The sequence below is a fragment of the Mastigoproctus giganteus genome, chromosome 9, assembly GCF_048544385.1.
Source record: "Mastigoproctus giganteus isolate SK-2022 chromosome 9, ASM4854438v1, whole genome shotgun sequence".
Lineage (NCBI taxonomy): Eukaryota > Metazoa > Arthropoda > Arachnida > Uropygi > Thelyphonidae > Mastigoproctus > Mastigoproctus giganteus.
In genome coordinates this window covers 204,616,539-204,644,448 of record NC_143583.1, presented here as the reverse complement: position 1 = coordinate 204,644,448, position 27,910 = coordinate 204,616,539, and the positions used below count along the sequence as shown (strand labels likewise).

At 36.7% G+C, this 27,910-nt stretch overlaps 1 protein-coding gene across 1 annotated transcript; it reads left to right on the top strand.

Annotated features, from left to right (window-relative positions):
• The first annotated feature begins 2,263 nt into the window (after positions 1–2,263).
• On the top strand, positions 2,264–27,359 carry LOC150081052 (uncharacterized). The gene is made up of 2 exons (XM_090381388.1): positions 2,264–2,340; positions 26,321–27,359. The coding sequence occupies exons 1-2, from the start codon at positions 2,292–2,294 to the stop codon at positions 26,890–26,892; spliced, it is 621 nt and encodes a 206-aa protein (XP_090237514.1). The 5' UTR covers positions 2,264–2,291; the 3' UTR covers positions 26,893–27,359.
• The last annotated feature ends 551 nt before the right edge of the window (positions 27,360–27,910 follow it).

Sequence of the window (27,910 nt, the reverse complement as noted above, 5' to 3'; positions counted from 1 at the left end):
ATTATTATTATTAATATTATTAGCTACACGGTGCAAGGAAGCTCGAGGCTTATGCTGCACCAGCCAAAAAAAAAAAAAAATTCTGAATTACCCTGAGAGAGAGAGAGAGAGAGAGAGAGAGAGAGAGAGAGAGAGAGAGAGAGAGAGAGAGAGAGAGAGAGAAGAACAAGAGTCAGAAGTACAAGGAAATCACCAAGAAAGAGAAGAATGGTGATATCCAGCTCAGGACCCTGGGTGTGCCAAGCCCATACTCACCAGATGTTGAGCCCCTGGGGGTACATGGAAGTCTGTTCCAACAATCAACTACCCACTGGAAAAAGGCAAACTTCTGCACATCCATTATACTACAACTGACTTTCTTCAATTTGAATCTATGCCACCTCAGGTTCTTAATCTCAGCAAGAAGAAGAATCCCATTAGCATTAACCCTGCTCAAACCATTCAAGGCCTCATACATCTCAATCAGATCACCTCGCAGGTTCTCCAGATGATGCAACTTGCAAATTTAAGCCTTTCTTGATAAGAACATCCCTTTGTTCCTCCCACCAATATTGTTACCCTTCTCTGTACTCGTTCTAGCAGCTCTACATCCTTCCTAAAATGAGGCCTCCAGACCTGCACGCAGTACTCAAGGTGTGGCCTGACCATTGCCTTATACAAAGGGATAATCACCTCCTTTGTCCTGCTAGCAAAGTTCCTGTATATCATTGACAACACCCCATAACCTGCTCTGGCAGCCTGTCTGCATTGCTCAGAAAACTTCATATCTGACTGCACAATCACTCCAAGGTCTTTCATTTTCTACCACCCTAAGTGTAGTACCACACAGTTGGTACGTTCCTCTGGGCTTACTTCTACCTGTATGCAGTACTTTGCATTTGTCAATGTTAAACTTCTGTTGACACTGCTCAGCCCATCTACCTAACTTTTCTAGATGTTTTTGCAGTATAGCGTACTACCATTAGTGTCATTAACAATCCTGCCAAACTTCGTATCGTCTTAAGCCTTATATACATTCATCAATATAATTAATAAATACTGAAAACAACAATGGACCCAACACCGAACCCTGTGGTACTCCACTAATAACATTAGTCCATGTAGTACAGTGTCCATTTATTACCACTCTCTGCCATCTGTATTGAAAATTCGAACTGTTGAACATTGATGTAATGTAATTCTTATTTTGTATTTCATCATACAGGTGAATTAGTGTTAATGCACTGTTCCAAATAAATAACTGAAATGCGATCTGATTTCAATTGTGATAATGACATAAAAGGAACCTTGACGTTTTGTTAAAATGTGCACATGATGACGAAGATGCAGTTCGTTTTCGTAATTCGTATGATGCTGTATAATTAAACAAGTAAAATATTTAAAGCAATAGACCCCATCAAAGGCCTTGGTAATTATCTTATCTGGACTGTATTACAAATCGTTAATATTTGTCATTTGTTCATGGAAAGCTATTTTTGTGTAATACTTGTGCATGGTACTGCATTTCATCCAACGAGTTTTTAAGGGATACCAGTGCAACGAGTAGATCTAAAGTAGTACCCAACAGTCAAGCCATAATTTTGCCCATTACCCACCACGGAAAATTTATTGTGTTGCACACCATATGTATGCTATGGTCAGTTTTTCTGCTGGGATGAGAAAAACCCGAGCTCCGGGGGAGGGGGGGGGGCGCCGAACGAAGCCGACTGACTTCTCCACAGAGCCAAATTGTCTATATTCGACTTTGAGACAGTAATTGAATTTCTGCGCGAAATAAATGGCCCGAGTTCAATAAATAAAATAAAGACAAATTTGCCTAAAAATATGCCAAAGAAAACATATTAAAAAGACATATGTAAAACAAAAGTTTCTGAGATTCAAGACTTGAAATAAAACGTCTTTTTTTTTTTCTTTTTTTTTTAACGTATGAATAGACGTAAAGGAATTGTTTCTATGCGTTTAATACGTGTCGGTGTACATCAGTTCATGATACTTTCTTTAGATGGAAAAATTTTCGAAAAATATCAAAAGTTTTTTTACGCATCATAAACCGATATTGTTTTTTATGTTTTCCCTATTACATAATAATAGTAATGTAGATAAATGAATAAATAATACAGTCAATGTTTACCTTTTGTGTAGAGAAACGGTATTGTGGTACTGTACCACCGTGTTTCCTGCAGTATCACTCGTGTTAAGTGATAGGAGTTGTGGTCCGTGTTTCTGTGTGTTAACCATCAGCTGTTAGTAGCTTCGAAGGCAGAAAAAATAAATAATAAGGAAACAAACAGATGGAAACGGTAGAATGTAGTAATTCCACTACGGGAACGGAACAACCAGGTAATTGCAATATGATGAATTTCGCTTAGTGAATATATTTTTGTTGATGAAATCATTTGTGATATGTAAAGCGGTAACGATTCCTGCCATTTTTGCCCGACTGGCCATGCAACATCTTCTCTCGTGCATGTTGGACTTTAAAAATAAAAAAGTAAAAGAACTACAAGCCTGGTTGTACAATTTTAAAATATATTTTAAAATATTTTTGCAAGCTGAAGTGCGAAGGCGAAATTATAGACATTTATTCATAAAGTCCGAGCCAGTAACTATACAAAAAAAAAAAAAAGGTACGAACTACGTAAATACCCACAGTTTTTGAAAACTAAACGAACTGTATTTTTTTTTTTTTTTTTTTAGAAAGACGCAATAATTATAAGGTGTTAAAATTAATTGCACCAGGGATGTTAATAGGTATCGAGTTTTCTTCCCTCTGTACGTCATAATAATTGTGTATAAAATACGTATAGCGTTGGATGAGATGTTTTTTAGTTGTATTTTGTGAATAATAAGTATTATAAGGATTATGCAGCAAAGCCTGAAAGCAACAAACAAAATATGTAATCGTGCATTATAAAAATGTTACTAGGATGAGGTAACTCACCTAAAATAATTAATAACAATTCTGTAACTTTAAATTTTGACTGTTCCTATTTTTTCTGTATAAATGTTAAAATAATTTCATGTATTTTATGCCTTACTAATCAGAAACTAATGTAACAAAAAAACAAACAAACATATACCACTAATATTCAAATAAGATCTTAATAAAAAAATTCAGGATTTGAATACACTGATGCATCCATATTATTATTATTATATTATTTCTCCCTGATTGAAGGTTCCACCTCATGATTGGTATTGCTACCAAGTATACAGGGTGGTTGTTGTGTCTGGCGTTATTGTTGGTCGAGGAACTCTCTGACTATCCTACAGATGTTCAGGTTTGAAACTTTCTGGAGTTCCTTGTAGGTGTTCGCTGGGAGACCTGTTGCTGCTAGGCTGTTATGTAGGGTCTTTGGCACCACACCAGTGGTGCCAAATACAACCCTACATAACAGTACAACCATCCCGATGATTGGGATGGTCGTACTTGTTGCACGTGCCACATCTCTTTGATCTCCTGTCTTAGGTTTGTGTACTTCCTGATTTTTTCCCCATGGGTTTTCTGCAGGTTGCCAGTGTTGGGTACCACTATGTCAATCAGATAGGTAGCCTTTTCCTTCTTGTCCACAAGGGTTATGTCCGGTCTGTTGTGTTGGGATTGTCTTATCCGTTATTATGGCACAGTCCCAGTACAGCTTGTGGGTTGGGGTCTCTAGTAGTGCCTGGGGTTCATACTTATAGTACAGTACACTTTCTTTGATCAATGGTATTTCCTTCCTAGGCGCCTCCGTAGCCAGGTGGGTAGGAGCAGCAGTGCATAGCACACGCTTCTCGATTAGACCGGGGTTCAAACCCGTGACCACCAAATACGGAGGATGCAGTAAAGTCAGGGAATGACCACCGCATATCCCGGGAGCAATATGGCCTTAGTTGCTAATGCTCCTAAAAAAAAAAAAAATTCCTTCCTAGCTTCTGATGTATTATCCTGGCTACTTGGTCATGTCTAAGAGTGTACTCAGTCTGAGTGATCACACAGTGATGTGTTGGATTTTTTCTGAGGCCAGGTGGCATCATCAACATGTGTCATTGGACACTTCAGGCTCCTTGGCGATGTATTTTCTATAGTTTCTGGTGTTGATTACCTGGCCTTGGATGGCAACCATAAATCCTTCAGTCTCGGGGGAAAAGCGTCCTGCTCTTGAGCCATGTTCAGTGGAAGCAATTTTATGTGTGTGTTCTTGATGGAGGTCATAGTGTCTGCCATGGAGTGTCTTCTTTGCCCACCTTTCTAGCTTTGTTTGTGCCTTCTGGTGGGAGGGGACTCCTCACTTAGGTTGAGTGGTATATACTGCTTGTCTATCTTCCTTGTGGAGTGCTGCTGTCTGTTTCTGGAAATAATCCTTCAAGTTAGCAATCGCTGTTTTCTGTTGCTTGATGAGGTCTATCAGGCCCCTTCCTCCTTCTTTCTTCCTGAGCAATTGTCAGTCTCTCCATGGCTGACTTCGGGTGGTGTTGGCAGCTCTTGGTCATCACTGCCCTTGTCTTTCTCATTATATCCTCCAGCTTGGTATTAGTCCAATCTATGACCCTGAAGGAGTATATTAGCGCTGGGACTGCATAAGTGTTTATGGCTTTAACTGTGTTCCTCTGTTCAGCTTTGCTTTCATCAGACTTCTGCGTCTCTGGTGGTATTTTTCGGTCAGGCAGGCCTTAATTTCCTTGTGCTGTAACTGCTGAGCCTGCATCATCCCCGAGTATTTGTTGGCCTCTCACTCTGCCATGGCTTCAATCTCTTTACCAGTCTGCATCTGGTAGGGGCATCTCCGTAGCCAGGTGGGAAGGAGCAGCAGTGCGTAGCACACGCTTCTTGATTAGACCGGGGTTCGAGCCCGTCACCACCAAATACGGAGGATGCGGAAAGGTCAGGGAATGACCACCGCATATTCCCGGAGCAATATGGCCTTAGTTGCTAATGCTCCTAAAAACCAAATAACAGACAAACAACAGCATCTGGTAGTTTTGGTTGACTAATTTTCACTGGTGCAGTCCGTGGGTCTTGCATTTGTCTAGATTATTATTATCGTTTATTTATTTATTTTTATTATATTATTTCTTCCTTCTATTCAGTTAAGCTTTGGTTAGTTATAAAATTTTATTGAGATGTAATCTGAAAGTGGCAGTTGGTTTTCAAAAAAGATGTAAAGTAAATAACTAATGCAGAATAATAACAATGTGGCAGATTTAGCTTACAGCAAATGGGAAGGATGGATTTTCTTTCATTAGATAGAAGGGGGAAAAAAGAAGACGAGTTGAGTGGGTAGCAAGCAAAAGTATTTATTATTGTTCAGAATCTTTCATAAAAGCATACATACAATGACAGGTTTTGCTTTCGTTTACTATATGATCCCAGGGGCTCACATTTGGTGAGTATGGGCTTGGCATACCCAGGGTCCTGAGTTGAATATCATTATTCTTCTCTTTTTTTGGTGATTCCCTTCTACTTCTGACTCTCTCACTCAGGGTAACTCAATTTTCTTTTTTGGCTGGTGCAGCATAAGCCTCATGCTTCCTTGCACCATATGGCTAATATACAGAGAACTTTGTTTACTGTATGGTATTCAATATTTTAAGTAATAAAAGCTCTGCCAATATTCTTGTCCATTATTATGGAATAATATGGAATATTATTAATATTCTATATATGTCACCTGGTTTTAGGACAGGGGTAATTCGGTTATTAGTTTAAAGTCTTTAAAATTAATGTATGTTGTAGATGAAGGGATATTACACAAAGATTTTATATATTGTAGCCTGCCATTTATATCTGTAGCTGATTAAACTGTATCACATCATATAATTTTGTGTTGCAAAAAATGTTTATGAAATGTAAACATGTAGTGATGTCTATTAGTTTCAAAACTGAATGTTAAAATTAAAAAAAAAAGTATTGTTTTGTGAATCAAAATCAATAATTTAATACATTTTAAAAAAAAAAAATGAGGTCAAAATTCACTATCCACACTGTATAAGTGAATTTTGACCTCAGTTTTGGACAATTAATGTTTTCTTGGTTTATTGAAAGACACAATGCAACTGACTGACAAAAATCCATGATAGCAAATACAGAAATATAAAACAAAGGTCCAGTGTTCCAGATGTTACAGTAACTGAACTAATATTATTATTATGAATAGTTTATATGAATGAAAAGAAATCATTTGTGTAAAATTTTACTTCCTCTTAATGACAGTGACTGACATAAACTAATAAAGGCAAAGTATTCATATTAGTCAGCATCAGTTTTTGCTACATTCAGACATGGTGGATTGGTTACCTACTTTTAAAATCAAACAGCAAGCCAACATTCTCATTGTCAGGAAGTGATATTGACAATAAGAATTCTTTTGGGCTTTTTTCATACCATGGCTGAGTTACATGGTAGTGTGCAGATTGCATCAATCTATATTGTCGACATCAATACTGGAGTTCCACATTCAGAACTTTCAACTGATCAAGGAAATAAAGTGACATTGATAGTGAAGGCTCTTCCTGCTTGAAACAGCTGGTTATCATTCAATTGAGAAATGGCAGTGTTTTGTTCTGGAGAGTAACTGTAGTTGAAACATGATCAATGCTTTTACAAATAGCACAGTATGATTAGTGGTTTTTCTGAGCTGTTGTTGCTGTGCTATCCCTAAATTATCTTGTATTTAATAGATATGAGGTGATGTTGAGAAAAATGAAGTGAAAAATTGAGAATTCCATCAGCATTGAGCAAACTCAATAATGATAGCCTCCATCTTGATCAGACTACACATGGGGGGGGGGGGGCATAAATTCAAATTTTGGAAGGATGGTTGCAGGATACATGTGCAGCAGTTTGCCTTCAGCCAACGGGTGGTTGATTGTTGAAACAAAATTCCATCTGTTGTTGTTGTGGAAGTGGGTAGGTTGAATAAACCCTACCCACTTCCACAACAAGTAGTACCATGATTATTGAAGAGATGGACAGGTGATGTGGGAAGGTGTGTTTTTTTTTTTTTTTTTTTTTTGGCTGATGCTTTATAAGCTTGCTATCTTGCACGATTTGTTTCTACTAATACGAATACGAATACTAAAAAGCCATGAGTTCAGAGGACAGAATTTGAAGTGTCTACAAGTTTGCCAAGTCACAATAGGAGGGAGTTCATACTGAAAGCTTTATTAATCACTTCAATCCTGGAGAGATGCAAGGCTCATGGGATAGGATTTTTCACAGCACGGCCTATGCTTGTTAATCAAAAGACTGTTTTTGTAGAGGTGGAATAAATTTGAACCTTAACCAGGTGCTAAAAATTTCTAATAAACCAATGTGACCAGTAAATGTTAGATAAGTGGACCAATTATTAGAAGGAATGGGCAAAAAGAATGGTTCTTTAAGATGAAATAAATAAATTTTACCCACTGTTTTGAACATTCCTTCTAATAATTTTTTCCTCCTGTAAATCAATCCTTGGAGTCTCTTAGACCCCAAGGATTGATTTATAGGAGTCATGCAAGGATGTTTGTTGATAGGAGTCATGCAAGGATGTTTGTTGATACTATCAAATCAGCATTAGGTGGGTCAGAAAACTGTTAGGTCAAGGGATATGCAAGACTAACAATTTAATGAAAGCCATAAACAGAGTTGCAATTGATTCTTGCATTACTTCTTTTGGGACGCCTCTGTAGCCAGGTGTGCAGGAGCAGCAGTGCATAGCACACGCTCCTTGATTAGACCGGGGTTCGAGCCCATGACCACCAAATATGGAGGATGCAGAAAGGTTAGGGAATGACCACTGCATATCCCTGGAGAAATATGGCCTTAGTTGCTAATGCTCCTAAAAACCAAATAACAACAACAACTTCTTTTGGGACATGCAGTAGCAAGTGGAGGGGGAATCAGTTACAAGGACTGCTTGGGGTTCACATTAAACCAGCAATATTTTAACTATGTTATTTGAAGTATTGGTGAAATCATCAAATATTTACATTACAGGAATATTGTGGTGTTACTTTGATAATGAGGATGAAGAATTTGAATATGATGACTACAGTATAAGACTGACCCTTTATCTAAGGGTCAGTCATTGTTACTTTACCCAGAGTGCTCTGAATACTAGAAATACTTTGTTTTGGATAGTATATGTGACTAACCATATATTTACTTGTATTAACCTTATAAATTATAAATACTTATTAATGAACGGTCAGTGTAAATACACCATATTTTGTTTGCAGCAAACTCAGAAGTATTTAGAATGGCATCAATTTAATTGTATCTCATATTGTGACTGCCTTTGCAAGTTGCCATTATACTGCACTACCTCAAATAAGTAATGCTTCACCAGTGGAGAAGACTAATGGATCCATGCAAAATCCAGGTTTTACGTGGATTCTCACTTTCTTTCAGTAGTAGTCACTTTGCGAAAAACTCTGAAGTTTGAACATTTCATGAAAATTATGGTAGTGGTTGTGGAATTACATCTTAATTTGATATAATGGACTTAGTCATTGCCAGTTCAGTCTTTTTTTTTCATAAATTTATGCTGAATGTGAGAATTCTTTTTATCATACAGAAGTTACTTATTCTCGACAGATACCACCTCCCAGATGGCACCGTTTCAAGGCTTGTTGGCCTTTCGTTGGTGGGCAGGTAGGTACCCTGGTGTTCCAATCATGACAATCCAGTTATGAAGTATAACTCCATGATATGAGAGATGCCTAATGGTGTGCATTAGTATAAACTAAGGTAGATATTTGCATAACTCATGAGACTACAAATTGAAAATTCACTAATGAACGGTCAGTGTAAATACACCATATTTTGTTTGTAGTGAACTCTGAAGTAGTTAGAATGGCATCGATTTAATTGTATCTCGTATTGTGACTACTTCACAACGAGTTGCCATGATATTGCAATACCTTGAATAAGTAACACTTCACCAATGGAGAAGACCAGTGTTACTTATTCTCGGCAGATTCTACCACCCAGACGGCACCATGGTGGTATTCTCTGAGAATAAGTAACATTAGTTATTCTCCGAGAATAAGTAACATTAGTCTTCTCCAAATAAGGAAGAGGCAAAAATTAAAATGAGAACTTTGGTGGCCCAGTTTTACAGAAAATGCAGGAAATATCGTAATATGAAAAAATCCGGAGCTGGTGCCCATTTTATTTCGAAGTTGTTCCCTTATAATTCTTTATTAATCATTCTTGGCGTGATATAACTTCCCTAAAGTTTGTTTCCGCTTTTCGTATTATAGGTTCGATCTTCGTAAGTAGTAACTCCATGTCAGAGCTAGATATACACATCAAGTGTTTGAAGCTCCCATTCATATATGAAATTCTCCCAATATGAGGTCGTCATTCCTCAAATCCCTTAGTAATTCATTTTCACCATATGCATTTCTGTTGTGTAGACTTGAACAAAACAAACACTTGTGCTTTTGTTTTCGTGTACTTTCACAAATTACTACACAAGCAGCAGCTGCTATTAAAACATCTTCATCCCACATGTTGCCACAAACTGTAAACTGTTATTTCAGTGTAAACACAATGTTGCATCCAGTTTTAAATATAGAAAACAAAGGTCAACATGATGCAACAACATTCTTTCAGTGTAGATAGTTTGTATTTATTAAGTAATTTTCAAATGCAAAACATATTACAACATTTTGCAACACAAAATTACTCTTTATTTCTTCCATGGAGATGCAGCTTTAGTTTGTGTGGCACAACAACAGAAGAAGTTTTGTTTGAGTTTCCCTAGACAAAAAAAAAAAAATGATTGGATGAGTAGCATTAGGGAAAAATGTACAAACAAAATCCAGATTTTACATGGATCCTCACTTTCTTAGTCATTGCCAGTTCAGTCTTTTTTTGCCATAAATTTATGCTGAATGTGAGAATGCTTTGTATCATGCAGAAGTCCAATTGCTGTGTTGTTGGGACAGTGTTGAAACATTTTCCAGCTTTGAGGCAAGATTGTTCATGAATGAGAAAGGCAAGGTTGTGGCTGAACTAATGAAAAGTGACTTTGGGATATGGTGCTGCTCAGTAAGATCAGGTACCACCTAAATATGTAAATACCCTATCAAAGCCGATGGAAACTCATTTCTCATCTGTTTGGGGCTGCCACAGCTATAGAAATGAAATGGAAACTATTTCTGAAACAGTTTGGAAAATGTTAACCTGTGCCATTTTACTTCCTGTTATTTGATTCACAATGATGGATCTGTAAGTGTTTGCTTTTCAAGTGTCCATGCTGTAGAAGAGATAGATTCTTTGGCTGAGAATTGTAATATTAGATTCAATGAATTGTGTAGCCATGCTACAAACATACACTTCTTCGAAAACCCATTCTCTGTTGAAGTCAGTGATGCTCCAGAAAAACTGCAACTTGAAACAAATGAAATGCAACATGATTAATCGTGCATAGTAGTTTCGTCCAAAAAGCTTTAATTATCTTGAATGCTTCTTAACCTGTATCTCAGTTCTCTGAATTACATAAGCTGGTATGAAATTTGGAAAGATTATTTGGTAGCATCTATATATGTGAACAAGTTTTTTCATGTATGAAACAAAACAATTCAAGAATCACCAGTGTACACTTTCATGATGTAATTGCCATTTCAAAAGTGAAACCAAATATTAATTACCTTAAGGAGCAAAGGTAGCCAAGTTTCACATTAATAAGGTAAGTTTAGACCATTTTATTGTAATGTAGTAGTAATAGTAGTAGTGGCACGTGATGCAAGAAAGCAGTGTATGAGCTTATGCAGCATCAGCCAAAAAAAAAAAAAAAATTCACACAACCATTCCCTCTAAATGTTTGTCCAGTTCCTCCTTAAATTTATTTAACCTATCAACTTCCACAACGACAGATGGAAGTTTGTTCCAGCAATTAACCACCCGCTGGCTAAAGGAAAATTTCCGCACATCTGTCTTTCCTTAATTTGAATTTATGCGCCCTTAGGTTCGTAATCTGAATAAGTGAAAGAATCCCACCAGAATTCAGCATGCTCAACCCATTTAAGGCCTTATACACCTCAATCAGATCACCGTGCAGGTGCCTAGTCTCCAGCCATTGCAATTTTCAGAACTTAAGCCCCTCTTGGTAAGAGGATCCCTTCATTCCCCTCACCAATCTTGTTGCCCTTCTCTGTACACGCTCAAGCAAATCTACATCCTTCCTAAAATGAGGCCTCCAGACCTATACGCCATACTCAAGGCATGGCCCGACCATTGCCTTATACAGAGGGACAATCACCTCCTTTTCCCTGCTAGCAAAATTCCTATAATCATTGACAAAACTCCATGACCTGCCCTGGCAGCCTGTCTGCATTGCTCAGAAAACTTCATATCTGACTGCACAATTGCTCCCAGGTCTTTTTCATTTTCTACCACCTTAAGTGTAGTACCACACAGTTGGCACGTTTCTCTGGGATTACTTCTACCCATATACAGTACTTTGCATTTGTCAAGGTTAAACTTCAGTTGCCACTTCTCAGCCCATCTGCCCAAATGTTTAGCTTCAGGTTACAGCAAAGATACTTGAATGCGCTGGTCCTCATAGCATATCATATCTTTTGATGTAGCCCCCTCCTACTTTAAACGTTGAGTATTCCTGGCATAGCTTGTTGTTTGCTATAAGTTTGTGTATATTATTTTGAGATGGTAAAGAAGAGGATTCTAATTCACCTGGCATTAGAGTATCAGGGAAAAAGAAAATTGCTGCTAAGTTGGTAAACTGTGCTAAAGTTTGTCATGTTGGCCCAGTTGTTGATAGACTGGAGATGTGCAAATGTGACCCCAATTCACAAAGGAGGATCAAAGGCTGACACAAGTAATTATAGACCTGTGAGTTTAACTTCTGTTCCAGGAAAATTAATGGAGGCACTGGCTAAAGAAGCACTGCAGGATCATCTAGACAAGGCTTCAGTTATAGCTCGGACACAGCATAGTTTTGTTAAGGGAAGTCTTGCCTGACCAGTTTGATTGAATACTATGATGCAGTCACAAAAGAACTGGATGCAAGGAATAACTTTGATATTATATACTTGGATCTTAGAAAGGCTTTTGATACTGTTGCTCATGGAAGACTGCTGCACAAATTGGAGCAGTGTGGCATTGGAGGCAGATTGCTGCTATGGATAAAGGGATGGTTGAGGGGGAGAAGACAGAGAGTGGTAATCAATGGACACTGCTCATCGTGGACTAATGTTATTAGTGGAGTCCCTCAGGGTTCAGTGTTGGATCCATTATTGTTTTCTGTATTTATAAATGATATTGATGATGGTGTATCAAGCTTAATGTCCAAGTTTGCAGATGGTACAAAGGTTGGCAGGGTTGTCAAGGACACTACTGACACTATGCTGCTGTAACAGGATCTGGAAAGGTTGAGCAGATGGGCTGAGAGGTGGCAAATGAAGTTTAACATTGACAAATGTAAAGTACTACATATGGGAAACAGCAACCCCAGAGCAACGTATCAACTCTGTGGTACTACACTGACAGTTGTAGAGAATGAAAGGGACCTGGGGGTGATCGTGCAGGCAGATATGAAGTTCTCTGAGCAGTGCAGACGGGCTGAAAGAGTAGCTCATGGTGTATTGTCAATGATATATAGGATTTTTTCTAGCAGGAATGAGGAGGTGATTATTCCCTTATATAAGGCAATGGTCAGGCCACACCTAGAGTACTGTATACAGGTCTGGAGGCCTCATTTCAAGAAGGATGTGGAGCTGCTGGAACGAGTACAGAGAAGGGCAACAAGATTAGTGAATGGAACAAAGGGGTGCTCTTACGAAGAAAGGCTTAAGTTTTGCAAATTAGTGTCTGGAGACTAGGCACCAGCGAGGTGATCTTATAGAGGTGTATAAAGCCTTGAATGGTTTGAGCATGCTCAATGCTGATGGGATTCTTCCTCTTGCTCAGAATAATCACCTGAGAGGGCTTAAATTCAAATTGAAGAAAGACAGATGTAGGATAGACGTGTGGAAATTTGCCTTTAGCCAGCATGTGGTTGGTTGGTTGGTGGAACAGACTTCCATCACTTGCCGTGGAAGTTGATAGCCTAAATAAGTTTAAGGCTCAGCTGGACAGGTATTTTGAACGAACAGAGGAGTGAAGTGGAAGTGGGTTTTTTTTTTTTTTTTTGGCTGATGCTGCATAAGCTTGCTTTCTTGCATCAAATGCCTCTATTAATGCTAATGCTAAGAGGCAGTGGAAGAGTGCTTCGGTGTTTACAGTGATGCTATAATTACCCTCCAGCTGGCACAGCGAAATGTGTCATATGGTAATGAATGAAAATCAAGATGATAACAGGGATGATGTGAATTCCATCATACCTGTAAAAGAAAGAAATTCTGTTGACAGGATGATAAGCATTTATCTGTGGAATAAAAGAAAGGCACTTCATTTCATATCATCATATAATGCCTGCCTAAGACCTGCCATGGTGTTCTGTCTATAATGCTATCAAGCTTATAAGGTACATAATGCATTCATTGTTTTTGTGAGGCGTTGACCTTGGTGCGCATGCATGCCAAGTGGGAACTGGCTCGACCACTTCACCCGTGTTTCAGAAATGATTGATTGCGGATGTTGCAGTTTGAACAATGTGCTGATATCAAATTCTTTAACCTTGGGAAAAATGCTACAGAGATGCTGCAAGCATTACAGAAAGTTTATGGAGATGATGCTTTGAAGAAAACAGCAGTTTATGAGTGATTTAATTGGTTTTAAAAACAGAGAGGAAACACTGGAATGAACCTTGCAGTGGATGCCCTTCAAAGTCACAAACTATGAAAATGCTATGAAAGTGAAGTAACTCATACGAAATGATAAGAAAATGACTGGTGTTGTTTGCCCATGAAGCTGTAGGCTCAATACACAATCCTGATGATTAGGGATGCGTTGTGTGTGTGTGTGTGTGTGTGTGTGTGTGTGTGTGTGTGTGTGTGTGTGTGTGTGTGTGTGTGTGTGTGTGTGTGTGTGTGTGTGTGCAGTGTTTGTTCTGTGCTTGCTGTCAGATGATCAAATGGACTACATGAATGCCATCACAGGTGATTTGTTCAAAAAATCCATGCAGGATCTGAGCTTCCTAAGAAAATGGTGACTGGGGATGAGAGTTGAATGTTTGCCTACAACCCTGAGACCAAGGTAGAATCATCCGAGTGGTACACAAAAATCTCTGTGGCCCGAGAAGTCTCATGCAACAAAATCCAACATGAGTCCTGCTGATGGTTTTTTTTTCCAATGATGAGGGTATAGTGCACCATGAATTTGTGACTAGGATAGAAAGCATCACTGCTGCTTACTACACTGAGCTTTTGGCATGTTTGCATGAGAACATGAAGTGAAGATGACTTCAAAAATTGAAGAATGGCTGGATCCTGTGCCATGATAATCTGAATGAGTATTTTGCATTTACATTCACACATGAGGAATCAATATGGGAGGAAAATGCTGGAAGTTTATCAAACTGTAACAGGTTGCTTAATGATTTTGTAATAACAGAGCAAAGTGGAGGAGAAATTGTTGAAGTTAAACATAAGAAAGGCACCTGGGGTGGATGGGATCTATCCAGTTATATTAAAGGAGGTAGCAAAGGAAGTAAGCAAATCCTTGGCCATAATTATGAGTGCATCCTTGGACTGAGGGGAAGTCTCCGCAGACTGGGGATGTGCAAATGTATCCCCAATTCACAAAGTGGGGGAATCGAAGGGTGACACGAGTAATTACAGACCAGTTAGTTTTAACTTCTGTTCCAGGTAAAATAATGGAGTCAGTGGTTAGAGATGTATTGCAGGATCATCTAGACAAGATTGCAGCAATAATTCAGACACAGCATGGGTTTGTCAAGGGAAAATCTTCTCTGACAAATTTGATTGGATACTACAATGTGGTTACAAAGGAACTGGATGCAAAAAATAATTTTGATATCATATACTTGGATTTCAGGAAAGCTTTTCACACTGCTGCGCATGGAAGACTACTGCGCAAATTGGAGCAGTATGGCATTAATGGTAAGTTGCTACAATGGATAAAAGGGTGGTTGAGTGGGAGCAGACAGAGAGTGAGTGGTAATCATTGGACACTGCTCTTCATGGACTAATGCTATTAGTGGATTCCCCCAGGGTTCACTGCTGGGCCCACTGTTTTGTATATTTATCAATGATATTGATGAAGGTATATCAGGCTTAATGTTGAAGTTTGCAGATGATAGGCAGGGTTGTAATGGCAATGTGCTACTGCAACAGGATCTAGAAAATTTGAGCAGATGGGCTGAAAAGTGGCAACTGAAATTGAACATTGACAAATGCAAAGTATGGTATATGGGTAGAAGTAACCCCAGAGAAACGTACCACCTGTGTGGTACTGCACTTAAGGTGGTAGAAAATGAAAAAGACCTGGGAGTAATTGTGCAGTTAGATATGAAGTTTTCTGAGCAATGCAGACATGCTGCCAGAGCAGTCATCGGGTATTGTCAGTGATATACAGGAATTTTGCTAGTAGGGTAAAGGTGGTGATTATCCCTTTGTATAAGGCAATGGTCAGGCCATGCCTTGAGTATTCCGTACAGGTCTGGAGGCCTCATTTTAGGAAGGATGTAGAGTTGCTTGAACGTGTACAGAGAAGGGCAACAAGATTGGTGAGGGGAGTGAAGGGGTCCTTTTACCAAGAAAGGCTTACTGTTGGAGACTAGGCACCTGTGAGGTGATCTGATTGAGGTGTTTAAGGCCTTGAATGGGTTGAGCACACTGAATTCTGATGGGATTCTTCCACTTGCTCAGATTATGGACCTCAGGGGGCATAAATTCAAATTGAGAAAAGACAGTTGTAGAATACATGTGCGGAAATTTGCCTTGAGCCAGCGGGTGGTTAATTGCTGGAACAAACTTCCATCTGTTATTGTGGAAGTTGATAGCTTAAAGAAATTCAACGTGGAACTGGACAAACTTTTATAGGGAATGAATGTGTGAAACTGTGGGGTGTTTTTTTTTTTTTTTGCCTGATGCCCATATGCTTGCTTTCTTGCATCACATGCCAGTATTTCTATGACAATGTGCCCAGTCACATGGCGATGGCAGTTCAGTAGTTCTTGGCTGCAAAAAAAAATCACAGTCAAGCAGCAGCCTCCCTACTCTCCTGACTTGCACCATCTGATTTCTGGCTGTTTCCTAAACTAAAAATGGGACTTTGGTTTCACTACAGTGGATGACATCAAAAAAAAAATTATGAAGCAGCCGTACATGCTCTAAAAAAACAAAATTTTAAAGAATGTTTCAAATCTTGGGAAGACTGATGGAGCAAGTGTGTCTGTGTGCCCATGTATCTGTGCACACACAGAAGGAAGGTACTTTGAAGGTGATTAGGTTACTAAGCCCAACTATTCACTCAAACTTTTAAATAAATTCATATTAATTTCATATTAATTCATATTAATATTAATTTTAAATAAATTAAATAAATTCTTTTAAATTCAAAACATTCCAGGAATGTTTTGAATTTATCTTTTATATCTTCCTTGAATGTCCAGCATATTATTATTATTAGCCATATGGTACAAGGAAGCTTGAGGCTTATGCCGCACCAGCCAAAAAAAAGTTCCCAAGTCACACACAGAGAGAGAGAGAGAGAGAGAGAGAGAGAGAGAGAGAGAGAGAGAGAGAGGGGTACAAAGGAATCACCAAGAAAGAAAAGAATGATGATATCCAGCTCAGGACCCTGGGTTTGCCAAGCCCATACTCATCAGATGAAAGAGAACACAAAATCTATTTCATATCCTTGTATAAAAAACATGAATTGTTTTCTCTGAAACAAATACTAGCAGATAGAAACAATATAACTGATGTGTTCTCATACTTAAAGATGATCTGTAGTCTTTGAAGACTTACAAGAGTGCACAATAGCTGCAAAATTAACAAAACTCTCCTTTTTGCTCCTACAATGTGAATGGGAAAAAAGAGAGGAAACAACTGCTGGTGTGCCATTGAATCATCAACAACAACAGTGAACAAAAAGGATTGATCATCTACATAGTTGAGTTTTCAATGTTTATTTAACCAATCTTTTTGCATTTGTGAACTCCAGAAGGAAATTAACTGTATTGGCACACTACTGGATTGCTTTGGCAACATCGTTGATGATCCTAAACAAGAGAAGTATTGACCCTTTTTAGGTACCTAGATGCAAACAGAACAAGTTAGGTAATGTATGTGGTACATTATGTTTCAGGCACGTTTTATTTTTCTTTCTCAAATTACATGAATTTTTTCTTTTCTGTGATTAATAGAAGTGAAAAGTAAATGACTAATTATCTTGTTACCATTTACTTACTAATTAATTAATAATATGTGAAAGCAGGTTAGGTTTGGATCGCAGTTTTGTTAATTTTGCCAGTACTTAAAGGCACATTCCACACAGCATAATATTCACACTATAATGTTTTGTACTAGTTTACTTATTTTCTCCCGGATTTTTAATAAAAACTGAAAAGTAACACATTTCATGGATGTTCTGTAATTTAATAAAATAAGCAAGGCAACTGCCTCAGATCATAGTATGCAGTCAATGATTTTCTAATGTACTTATTTCCTTTTGGATTTATAACAGTTGAAACAAAACATTTTTACTGTTATTAATACTGCATAACTAGTTAGTTAATGTAGTTCATTGCATTTCAGGCAGGTTTGATTTTTTTTTCTTAAATTAAATGATTTAAGAAACTAATATTTATTATTCTCTTCCCATATAATCCTGTTTTAAGTCTTTTTCTCTATATATATGTATCTCTTTATATATGTAGATGCATGTACACTACTGCTAGGAGCATAGTAAATAAATTTTATAAATTTGAAGGTCTGAAGCCATCAAATGCAGACATTGTAGGAATATTAGAGACGTAGTATCACTCTGACATAAGGGATGCAAAATTTCAATATGAAGCGTACAATGTGTATGTAAAGGATAGACAAGACAGAAGGGAAGACAGGTTATGCTCTTAGCTAAGAGGCATATTAAACCAAGGCAGTGCATCCAGTTCACATGAGTAGCCAGTGCAACGTTGAGTCAGTTTGGTGTGACAAATGCTGGGAAAATGAAAATGAGAGTAGGAATGCGTTCGCATTAGTAGTGGCAATTATGCACGAAAGCAAGCTTATACAGCAAAAAAATTATAAGCCTAATGACTTTAATGAGTATAACAAACATCTATACAGAGAAATAGATGGGTACAGTAAATCGGAATGTCTTATAATGGGAGATTTTAACCTTCTAGATATTGAATGGAACTTGCGAGTTGGACACTCATACACTTGCAAGACTTTTGTGGATTTATTGGATGACTGTTTTCTATAGCAACATGTTAGAGATGCAGCAATAGAGAGTATACATTAAAAGTCTGCAGACAAAAGACCACTGGTAATCAAAAGATAGTGATATGGGATACTTAAAGATTTAACTACTGTCAAGGGCAAAGGGAAGGTCTTTTGCTTTCATAAAGGTGATTACACTGGTCTCGGACAGTTAAATTATTACTAACAGCAAATTCTACATAAATTCAGGGAAGTAATTTTAGAAGCTACTAGGCTTTTCATACCAACTAAGAAATACCATTTGAGGCTTAGATCTAAATCGACGGGCGCCTCCGTAGCCAGGTGGGCAGGAGCAGCAGTGCGTAGCACATGCTTCTTGATTAGACCGGGGTTCGAGCCCGTGACCACCAAATACGGAGGATGCGGATAGGTCAGGGAATGACCACCGCATATCCCCTGGAGCAATATGGCCTTAGTTGCTAATGCTCCTAAAAACCAAATAACAATCTAAATCGACGTCAGATGAACTAATCAGAGTTGTTGCAAAAAAAAAAATGCATGGGATGCATATAAATTATCAGATGATACAGAAGCCTATAGTAGATATACACAAGTCTGTGATTAAGTCACAAAGGAAGTTAGACAAGCTAATGCAGATTACGAAGAGCCTCTGACAAATAATGTAATGATAAGCAACAGTGACTTCTTTACTTATGTAAACACTAGAACGAAGGGGGTTGAATCACATTATCCCACTAGATATGAATGGATTTAACTGTTAATGATCCTGCTGAAAACTGAATAGATATTTTGCATTTACATTCACACATGATGAACTCTTTAGGAAAGAGGATGCCAGAAGTTTATCAAACTCTTAACAGGGAGCTAAATGATTTTGCGATAACTGAGAGGTAAGTGGAAGAAAAATTATTGAAACTAAACATAAAAAAGGCACCTGAGGTGGATGGGATCTATCCAATTATATTAAGGGAGGCAGCTTAACCCTTAGCCATAATTATTAGAGCATCTTTGGATTCAGGGGAAGTCCCTGTGGACTGGAGATGTGTGAACGTATCAACATTTCACAAAGGAGGATCAAAGAGTGACATGAGTAATTACAGACCCATGAGTTTGACTTCTGTTCCAGGGAAAAATAATACAGTCATAGGTTAAAGTAATGCAGGCCCATCTAGACAGGAATGCAGTTATACTGCACTCACAGCATGTATTTGTTAAGGGGCAATCTTGACTGACCAATTTGATTGGATACTATGATGCAGTAAAAAAGGAACTGGATGTAAAAAATAACTTTCATATACTTGGATGTCGGAAAGTTTTTGATACTGTTGCATGTAAAAGACTGCTGTACAAACTGGAGCAATGGATAAAGTGATTGTTGGTGGGAGAAGCTAGAGTGATTATTAATGGCCACTACTCTTCATGGACTATTATTATTAGATGCCTCTAGGGTTCGGTGATGGTCTACATCTGCAGATGATACAAAAGTTGCAGGGTGGTTAATGACAGTAATCAAGTTATTGCATATGAGTAGCATTAATCTCAGATTAAGAGTGTAGTACCACACAGTGGTACTACACTCTGCTGAAATGGGTGCAGAGAAAGGTAACAAGATTGAGAACAAAAGGGTTCTCTTTTCAAGAAAGGCTTCGGTTCTACATCTGCAAATTGCAGTGTATGGAGACTAGGCAATGTGAGATGATCTAATTGAGACGTTTAAGGCTTTGAATGGATTGAGCAAGATCAATGCTAATGACATTCTTCCTCTTGCTCAGACTATACACATGAGTGGAAATAAATTAAAATTGAGGAAGGATGGCTGCAGGATAGATGTGCAGAAGTTTGTTTTCGGCCAGTGGGTCATTGTTTGCTGCAACACACTTCCATCTGTTGTGGAAGTAAAGAGTTGGAATAAATTTGTTGGATGGAAAAACTAGATGTTTGTCTTTTTCTTCCTTTCCACAAAACTGTTCTTCCAACAGTTTTGTCAGAAGGGATAGACAGATGATGTGAGAAGTTTTTTTTTTTTTTCTTATTTGCTGATTCTGTATAAGATTGCTTTCTTGCATCATTTGCTACTACTAATACTTCACCTTTTGTAACACCGTGTTCATGAGTCTTACATAACAATAGAAGCAAAGTATATAAAGTTAATGATACTGCATTAAAACTACACTTAATCTATGAATTTCTTTTTTTACATACAGATTGTATGGAAAAAAAGAAATAATAATTGCTAGATTTATATTTGTTTGATTTTAATGAAATTTGGCATGACTAGACAAATATTTTTGAAAGGCCCAAATATAAAATTTCATGAAAATCTGGCCACTAAGAATAGTTTCATGCACACAGACAGACATACACAGTGAATATAACAGCACATATGCATATATATATATATATGCAAATGTGCCTAATAAGCATATATTTAATAATTCATGATTTATATATTTAGTAAGCTAATAATAAATAAACAAGCTTCTCAAAAGAAAAGATTTTCCATGTATGCAAACTGAGAACATTACTTTTCTGCTCATATTGCTTATTCGTTTCTTCAGTTAGTGCATGGCAACAAACATAATATCCAGTGCTTCAGCTACAATAAGTAGTATATGGATAGCCTAGTAATATGTACAAAAAAAAGAGAAATAATACTTGCCACTTTTCTGTATGTCTATTTTTAATGAAATTTGATGGTTTGATAAATCTTTCTAGAAGAGTTAAATATAAAATTTCACGAAAATTTGATTTGCTAGTTGAATTGTTAGATATGAACAAATAAATGGGCATGGTTAAGTAAAGTATATACTTTACACATATGTGAATGCACCTAAAAATACCATCCCTTAGTCTAAACATAGAAATGCTGTTTGTTTTGTTACTCCTTCCTCCTTCATATTTACATGAAAAAGTTTGTTCATATGCTCTTGTTGTTGTTGTTATTTGGTTTTTAGGAGCATTAGCAACTAATGCTCCGAGGATATGTGGTGGTCATTCCCTGACCTTTCTGCATCCTCCGTATTTGGTGGTCACTGGTTCGAACCCCGGTCTAATCAAGAAGTGTGTGCTACGCACTGCCGCTCCTGCCCACCTGGCTACGGAGGTGCCCTATGCTGTTCTAAAGAGCTGAGCTAAATAGTTTGTTGGCATCAGTATTCATATAGGAACATTCTTTTAGACTTGAGAGTGCTAAATGGATTGAACAGAAGTTATCGTACTTGAATGTTAAAAACATGAGGAGCCAATGGGATTTATCAGTGATGAATCACTGAAAATCTCACTGGTGGCAGGACAGAGTGTGAAAACACCCATCTATTATAATGGGTGCATTTCCTTAAACTCATTCATTGAATTCCCCAGTTAAATTGCTGTAACACAATGCTTTTTTCTTTCTTTCTTTCTTTCTGTGTGTTATATACATTACAACTGCAGCCCAGATGTTCATTATTGATATTTTTGAAGGCTTAACAGATTTGATGTCCAAGTTTGCTAATGATACAAAGGCTGAGAGGATGGTAAACAATAGTAGCTAAGGAATGTGGCTTATCAGAATCTAGATGAATTATTTAATTGGTCTAATTTGATTATTTAATTGGAAGTTTGCTTTCAGCCAGTGGTTTGTTTATACAATATACCATATTTAACAATATACCAATATTGGTATATTATACAATATACCATATCTATGTTTGGTAATAGCAAACAAAGTTCATTATATTTGGAAGGAAAGAAAAAACTTAAGAGTAATTTTACAATCTCTTGGCAGAGCAATATGGCCTTAGTTGCTAATGCTCCTAAAAACCAAAATAACAACAACAGTCTCTTCTGAAGTTCTCTCATTAATGCAGACAGGCTGCTAGAGTGACAGTATTTTTTCTATGATGTTCAGGAACTTTAACCTTGATCTGCTAGCATGGCATCTGACAGGCACTACTTTGTAATTTTTCTGTTTATTTTTTTTAAATCCGAAACCCAAATCAGATCCTACCATGTACCTTTCCCCACCAATATTCTTTAACTGGTTATACTGTATTTTATGTTTTCATTTTGATATACTAGCAATTATGAAACATAAATTTTGTTTGATTTTTAATAGATGTCAGGCCAGCAAAATTCTCTACCTTTCCTCTAGCCACCTCCCATGGTGTCTCTGAGAAGCCAGTGACAGGTGTCTAACCAGGCTATAATGCTTTGATTTTGTCAGCTAAACTCTTAACAGAGTTTAGCTGGCAAGGTTTCAGCTGCTAGAGTTTAGCTCTAACAACTGGGAGAAAAAAAAAAAAAAAACACCTTTCGTATTGCAGCTACTAGATGCCACGTGAGCATCTGTTTAAAATTAAATGTCAGGGGGAGAGGGTTAGTGACCTACTTAAATTCTAAAAAAATATGATAAAAACTTTCATCGTTATTATTATAAGTTTCTCTCATTTTTGTTCAATATTTTTTAATTGCGCTTAGCAAATTAGGGGGTCATGCATAAGAAATTTAGCTTATGTTTTCCCACTAATGTATACAACTTTTTACCCTATACTAGCTGTTTTACCTTTATGCAGAATCAGTGGTACGTTGATTGACCAGAACCTATTAGTGATAGGTGCTGGCCAATCAACCCATTAATAACTCCACATTGAAATAGTGACTAAATGTATTGAGTCTAAATTAGCAGCCAAACAGTGTAGAGATTCAACAGCTGTATATAGCAGTGCCTTGAATTTTTAATGTATAATAGATTCACCTTGGTTAGGTTATGCAATTAAAAATTATGTTACTAATTTTAGGTCAACTCATAAATAATAATGTTTCTGAGGTGAAAAAAAGTCCAAGCATGTTGTTGCTGTCACTGAAAAGAACAGCTTCCCCAAGACAAGACAATAAAATATAACACAGGTCTGGAGGCCTCACTTCAAGAAGGATGTAGAGCTGCTGGAACGAGTACAGAGAAGGGCAACAAGATTAGTGAATGGAATAAAGGAGTGCTCTTATGAAGAAAGGCTTAAGTTTTGCAAATTACAGTGTCTGGAGACTAGGCACCAGCGAGGTGATCTGATAGAGGTGTATAAAGCCTTGGATGGTTTGAGCATGCTCAATGCTGATGGGATTCTTCCCCTTGCTCAGAATAATCATTTGAGAGGGCATAAATTCAAATTGAGAGAAGACAGATGTAGGATAGATGTGAGGAAGTTTGACTTTAGTCAGAGAGTGGTTGGTTGGTGGAACAGACTTCCATCCTTTGTTGTGGAAGTTGATAGCCTAAATAAATTTAAGGCTGAGCTGGACAAGTACTTTGAATGAATGGAGGAGTGAAATGGGAGCATGTTTTTTTTTTTTTTTTTTGGCTGATGCTGCATAAGCTTGCTTTCTTGCATCATATGCCTCTACTAATGCTAATAACTCATTATAACAAATTATTTCAACACATGTTGAAAGGTCCAGTAATCAACACATTGAGGAAAGACAGTTCTTTTTACGATGTCTTCAAAGCACTATGGCAAAAAGTTTTAGGAAATCAGAAATCTGCATTGAGGGAGCTTGTTGATCAGCTCTTACAAGTGTGCAAGGCGCCTCCGTAGCCAGGTGGGCAGGAGCAGCAGTGCATAGCACACGCTTCTTGATTAGACCGGGGTTCGAGCAGAGGATGCAGAAGAGTCAGGGAATGACCACCGCATATCCCCGGAGCAAATATGGCCTTAGTTGCTAATGCTCCTAAAAACCAAATACAGTAACAAGTGTACAAAAGAATCTGGGTTATAGTTAAATTTATAACCACTATACTATACTAAGAATAGGATTAGTGTTATATAATAATAATTGTTGGCTTATCATCTTTAATTATTAAATGTAAAAAAATTTACATTTAATAATTTAATTTATACTTTAATTTATATTTAAAATATAAATATAAATTAAATTCTGTTTTGAAAAATTAGTAATTAACTGTTCTTGAAACCCCGATACCTTCAACACTTTATTTTTTCTGGTTCCCTACCATTAAAGGTTCCATTCCCCTGCTCTAAACACTTCTGTGTGAACACACCAGTGCAAGTATCATAGGTAGCAGTGTTATGATACTTGCACTGGTATTTCAGGTGCTGACTATCATACTAAACTCAACATCACTTAAGTTGTAATGTTAGCCCATTTTCTTTCTGAATTTGAGTGCATATGCACACATACACACATTCTCCCTCTGTCTCTAATCTGCTTTATATAGCTCAGTATGGATACATGATACTGCCTCTGTTGATTCGTTGGATGATGGAGGAATACTTAATAAACTGGCCACTCTGTTTATATATAGGCCAGGCCATATCAAAGGTTTAGTGTCAAACATTAACTACAAAATGATTTTGTAGTAAATGTTTTTGTAATTAACCAAGAAAAAGTCATTTGACATTTTCTTGGTTTACCAGAAATATGTTTATAGCCCAATCTAACTTGTAAAGTGCTAGAGAGATACAGCTGTTTGACATGATATGTGCCGACCGGGCTAGCCGGGTGGGTAAAGTGCCTGCCACGATTCCTGCCCTCCTGCGAGGCGGGAATCGTGGGTTCGATTCCCGCCTCGGGCTTGGATCAAAGTACTGCAAAAAAAATCTTGGGAGGTGCATTATGGCCACAGAAGCCTATGCGCCAACAACTACCAAAAAAAAAAAAAAAAAAGACACAATATGTATTGTTATTTGTATAAAGTAAAACTAAAGTTGTCTCAAAACAGAAATGTAGTTTTCTGGTTAACGTTGTTTGACACTAAACCCTTTATGTCAGTTAACCTTGTACAATTTAAATCTTAAAGTCAGTTTTATGACCATATTACTTTATTAATATTATATTATTTATGACATTTAAATGAATTGTTCAAATTAGTTTTGATAATTTATTATTCAATAAATTGCATCTCTTAGTTAAACTGATATATGGCTCACCCTGTATATATATATATATTCTGATTAAAGATAGTGTGTAACATTAACTGGATATCATTATTGATTAAAACTTATAGCAATCTCCTTATAGGATAATCAAAGATAAACGTAGCTATTGTAGGGAACAACTCTTCAGCTTGTCAAGGCTATTTGCATTTCTTGCTCTACGCCTGTAAGAGCTATAAATATATACAAAGAAATGAGTAATAGAATACTTTACGTAATCATAAAACATAAACTGGGATTCTGGGTAAAAGAAGGGAAGCTCATATAAGATGGAGTAGAGAAGACAAGTAACCTTAACAAGCCAAAAGGGTTTCCATACCATAATAAAAGGAGCACTTTGTCATATAAAAATTTGTCCCTTAAAAAATTATTCACTCAAAAATATACAGGGTGGGCCATATGTCAATTTACTGAGACAAGATATAATTTACCAAAGAGTAAAATACCAAAAAACAGTTTGAAATGACTAATAATTAAATGGTGCTGATTATTTCTTGGTAAACTCTTAAAAAAATTTTTTTTCATGGTTTATTACCATAAATTCAAAACATGCTGTTAACTTATTATGCAGCAATGTGAATTAGTATTGGTAAAATTATGAATTTAGCAAACAGCATCAGTCAAAAAAAACCTTTTATCTGTTTCATTTGCACAATCCCTAAGTGGAAATTTATTCCAATAGTGAGCTACTCTCTAGCTGAAGGCACACATCTATTTTGCAACCATGCTTTTTCAGTTTAAATTTATATCCCTTTTTGTGTGTATGTTTCACCTGAGAAAGGGTAAAGATGACAACATCATTTAGTTTACTCAACCCTTTTTTGTATCCTCAACTACTAATTGTGTTGCTCTTCTCTGCACCCATTCTAACAGATTTCCATCTAGTCTAAAATCAAGTTATATGCATACAGAGCAAGTTACATTGATGCTAATTTTATTTCAAGTAGGGAAATACAATTATTATTTAGAAATTTGCTATCTCAGAATATGCCCATTAATTTATGTTGTTTATATGTTATAACCGATATGAATTTAACTTTCTGATTTTTTTTTTTTTTTTTTTTGATTTTTTTTTTTTATTTCAGAACAAAAAAAGGTTGTACTCATTGCAACTAGAAAAGTGTCAGCTCCTCGAACTTCTGCACCAACACAGGTTCCAGATGGAAAGAATGTTAAAAAACGCCATAAGTGTCCGAAATGTACATTTTCAACAGATATTGTTTCAGACTTCAAGAAGCACTTATTAATTCACAAAAATAAGAGACCTTATCAGTGTACTCAGTGTAACAAAGCTTTCCCTCACAAATCTGCTCTTATGAGACATAGTCTTATACACAGTGATACACGTCCATTTAGTTGTCAAGTATGCAGTAGAAGGTTTAGGCAATCAAACCATCTTACAGATCACCTTAAGACTCACTCAGATGATAGGCCTTATGGTTGTATTACATGTGGTAGCAAGTTCAAGCGTCCTGATCACCTAAGAGTGCACCAAAAGACACATACAAAAGAAAGACCTTATACTTGTACAACATGTGGTAGCAAATTTTCACGTGCAGAATTCGTTACTGCACATTTGAAAATACATACAAATGAGCGGCCTTATAGTTGGACAATGTGCAGCAACAAATATACTTCAAGACAGATAGTTACTTGAACATTTTTAAAGTGGATTTTATATAGTGTGATACATGAAACAAACTTCAGTTGTAATCAATCATAGTGTTCCCCAGCTGAGATTCCTTCTGTTGCATTACCATTTGATAGTGTGTTGAAAAAGCTCACTTCATCTGTGGAACTGGAATTTTTCATTTAGTGATTTTTATTTATAAAATAAGTATGTTTAAAATTGAATATTAAGCACTACTGCTTATGGTAATCCAAACAAAAATACTTACCAGTTGGTATTTCATCGGCTGTTTTATTTATACCATCTTATCTACAGGAAGAGACAAAAAGGAATTTAGAGGTCCTATGCAAGAAATTCAACTGGTTGAAAGACTAGCAGTAATGGGGAGGGAGGAAAATTGTTTCTCTATATGCAATCTATTTTAAAATTAAGTTGCATTCGAAATCAGGATTTCCTTTTGTAAATCTAAACAAAATAAAGCATTTTGTAAACTATTTGGAAATTGGCATTATGCATCCTTAAGTTTCATCAGCAGAATTTCTAAAACTAATTACAAAATTTTATATATGCATGTTCTGTAGTAAATTTCTTGAAAGCAAATTTGTCAATGTGTGATTACAAATAAATAACCTCATACTGTAGTATAAAATCATCATGTCATGTAAATACATTAATGATCTCTTCAGACTCATGTGAATTAAAGTTTTAATAAAATTAAAACACACGCAAGTTTCTTTTCTTATATTTGTTATGAAATAATGTTAAAACATTTTTGCTTTATATTAGCTTTGCCAAAAGTTAATAACCTTTAAATCAATTTTAAAGAATTATAAAAAAAAAACTGTGGCCATTTAACACTTATGTTATATATATTAAAATATTTGAATGACAACAAACATACTCAAAGACAGATTATATTTTTTAAAATATTTTGAGGCACTGCGCACACACACACACACACACACACACACATACACACACACACCAAGGGGAGATACCAAAAAGTAGCATAGGGACAAGGATCCTCATATTCTAAGGTTACCAA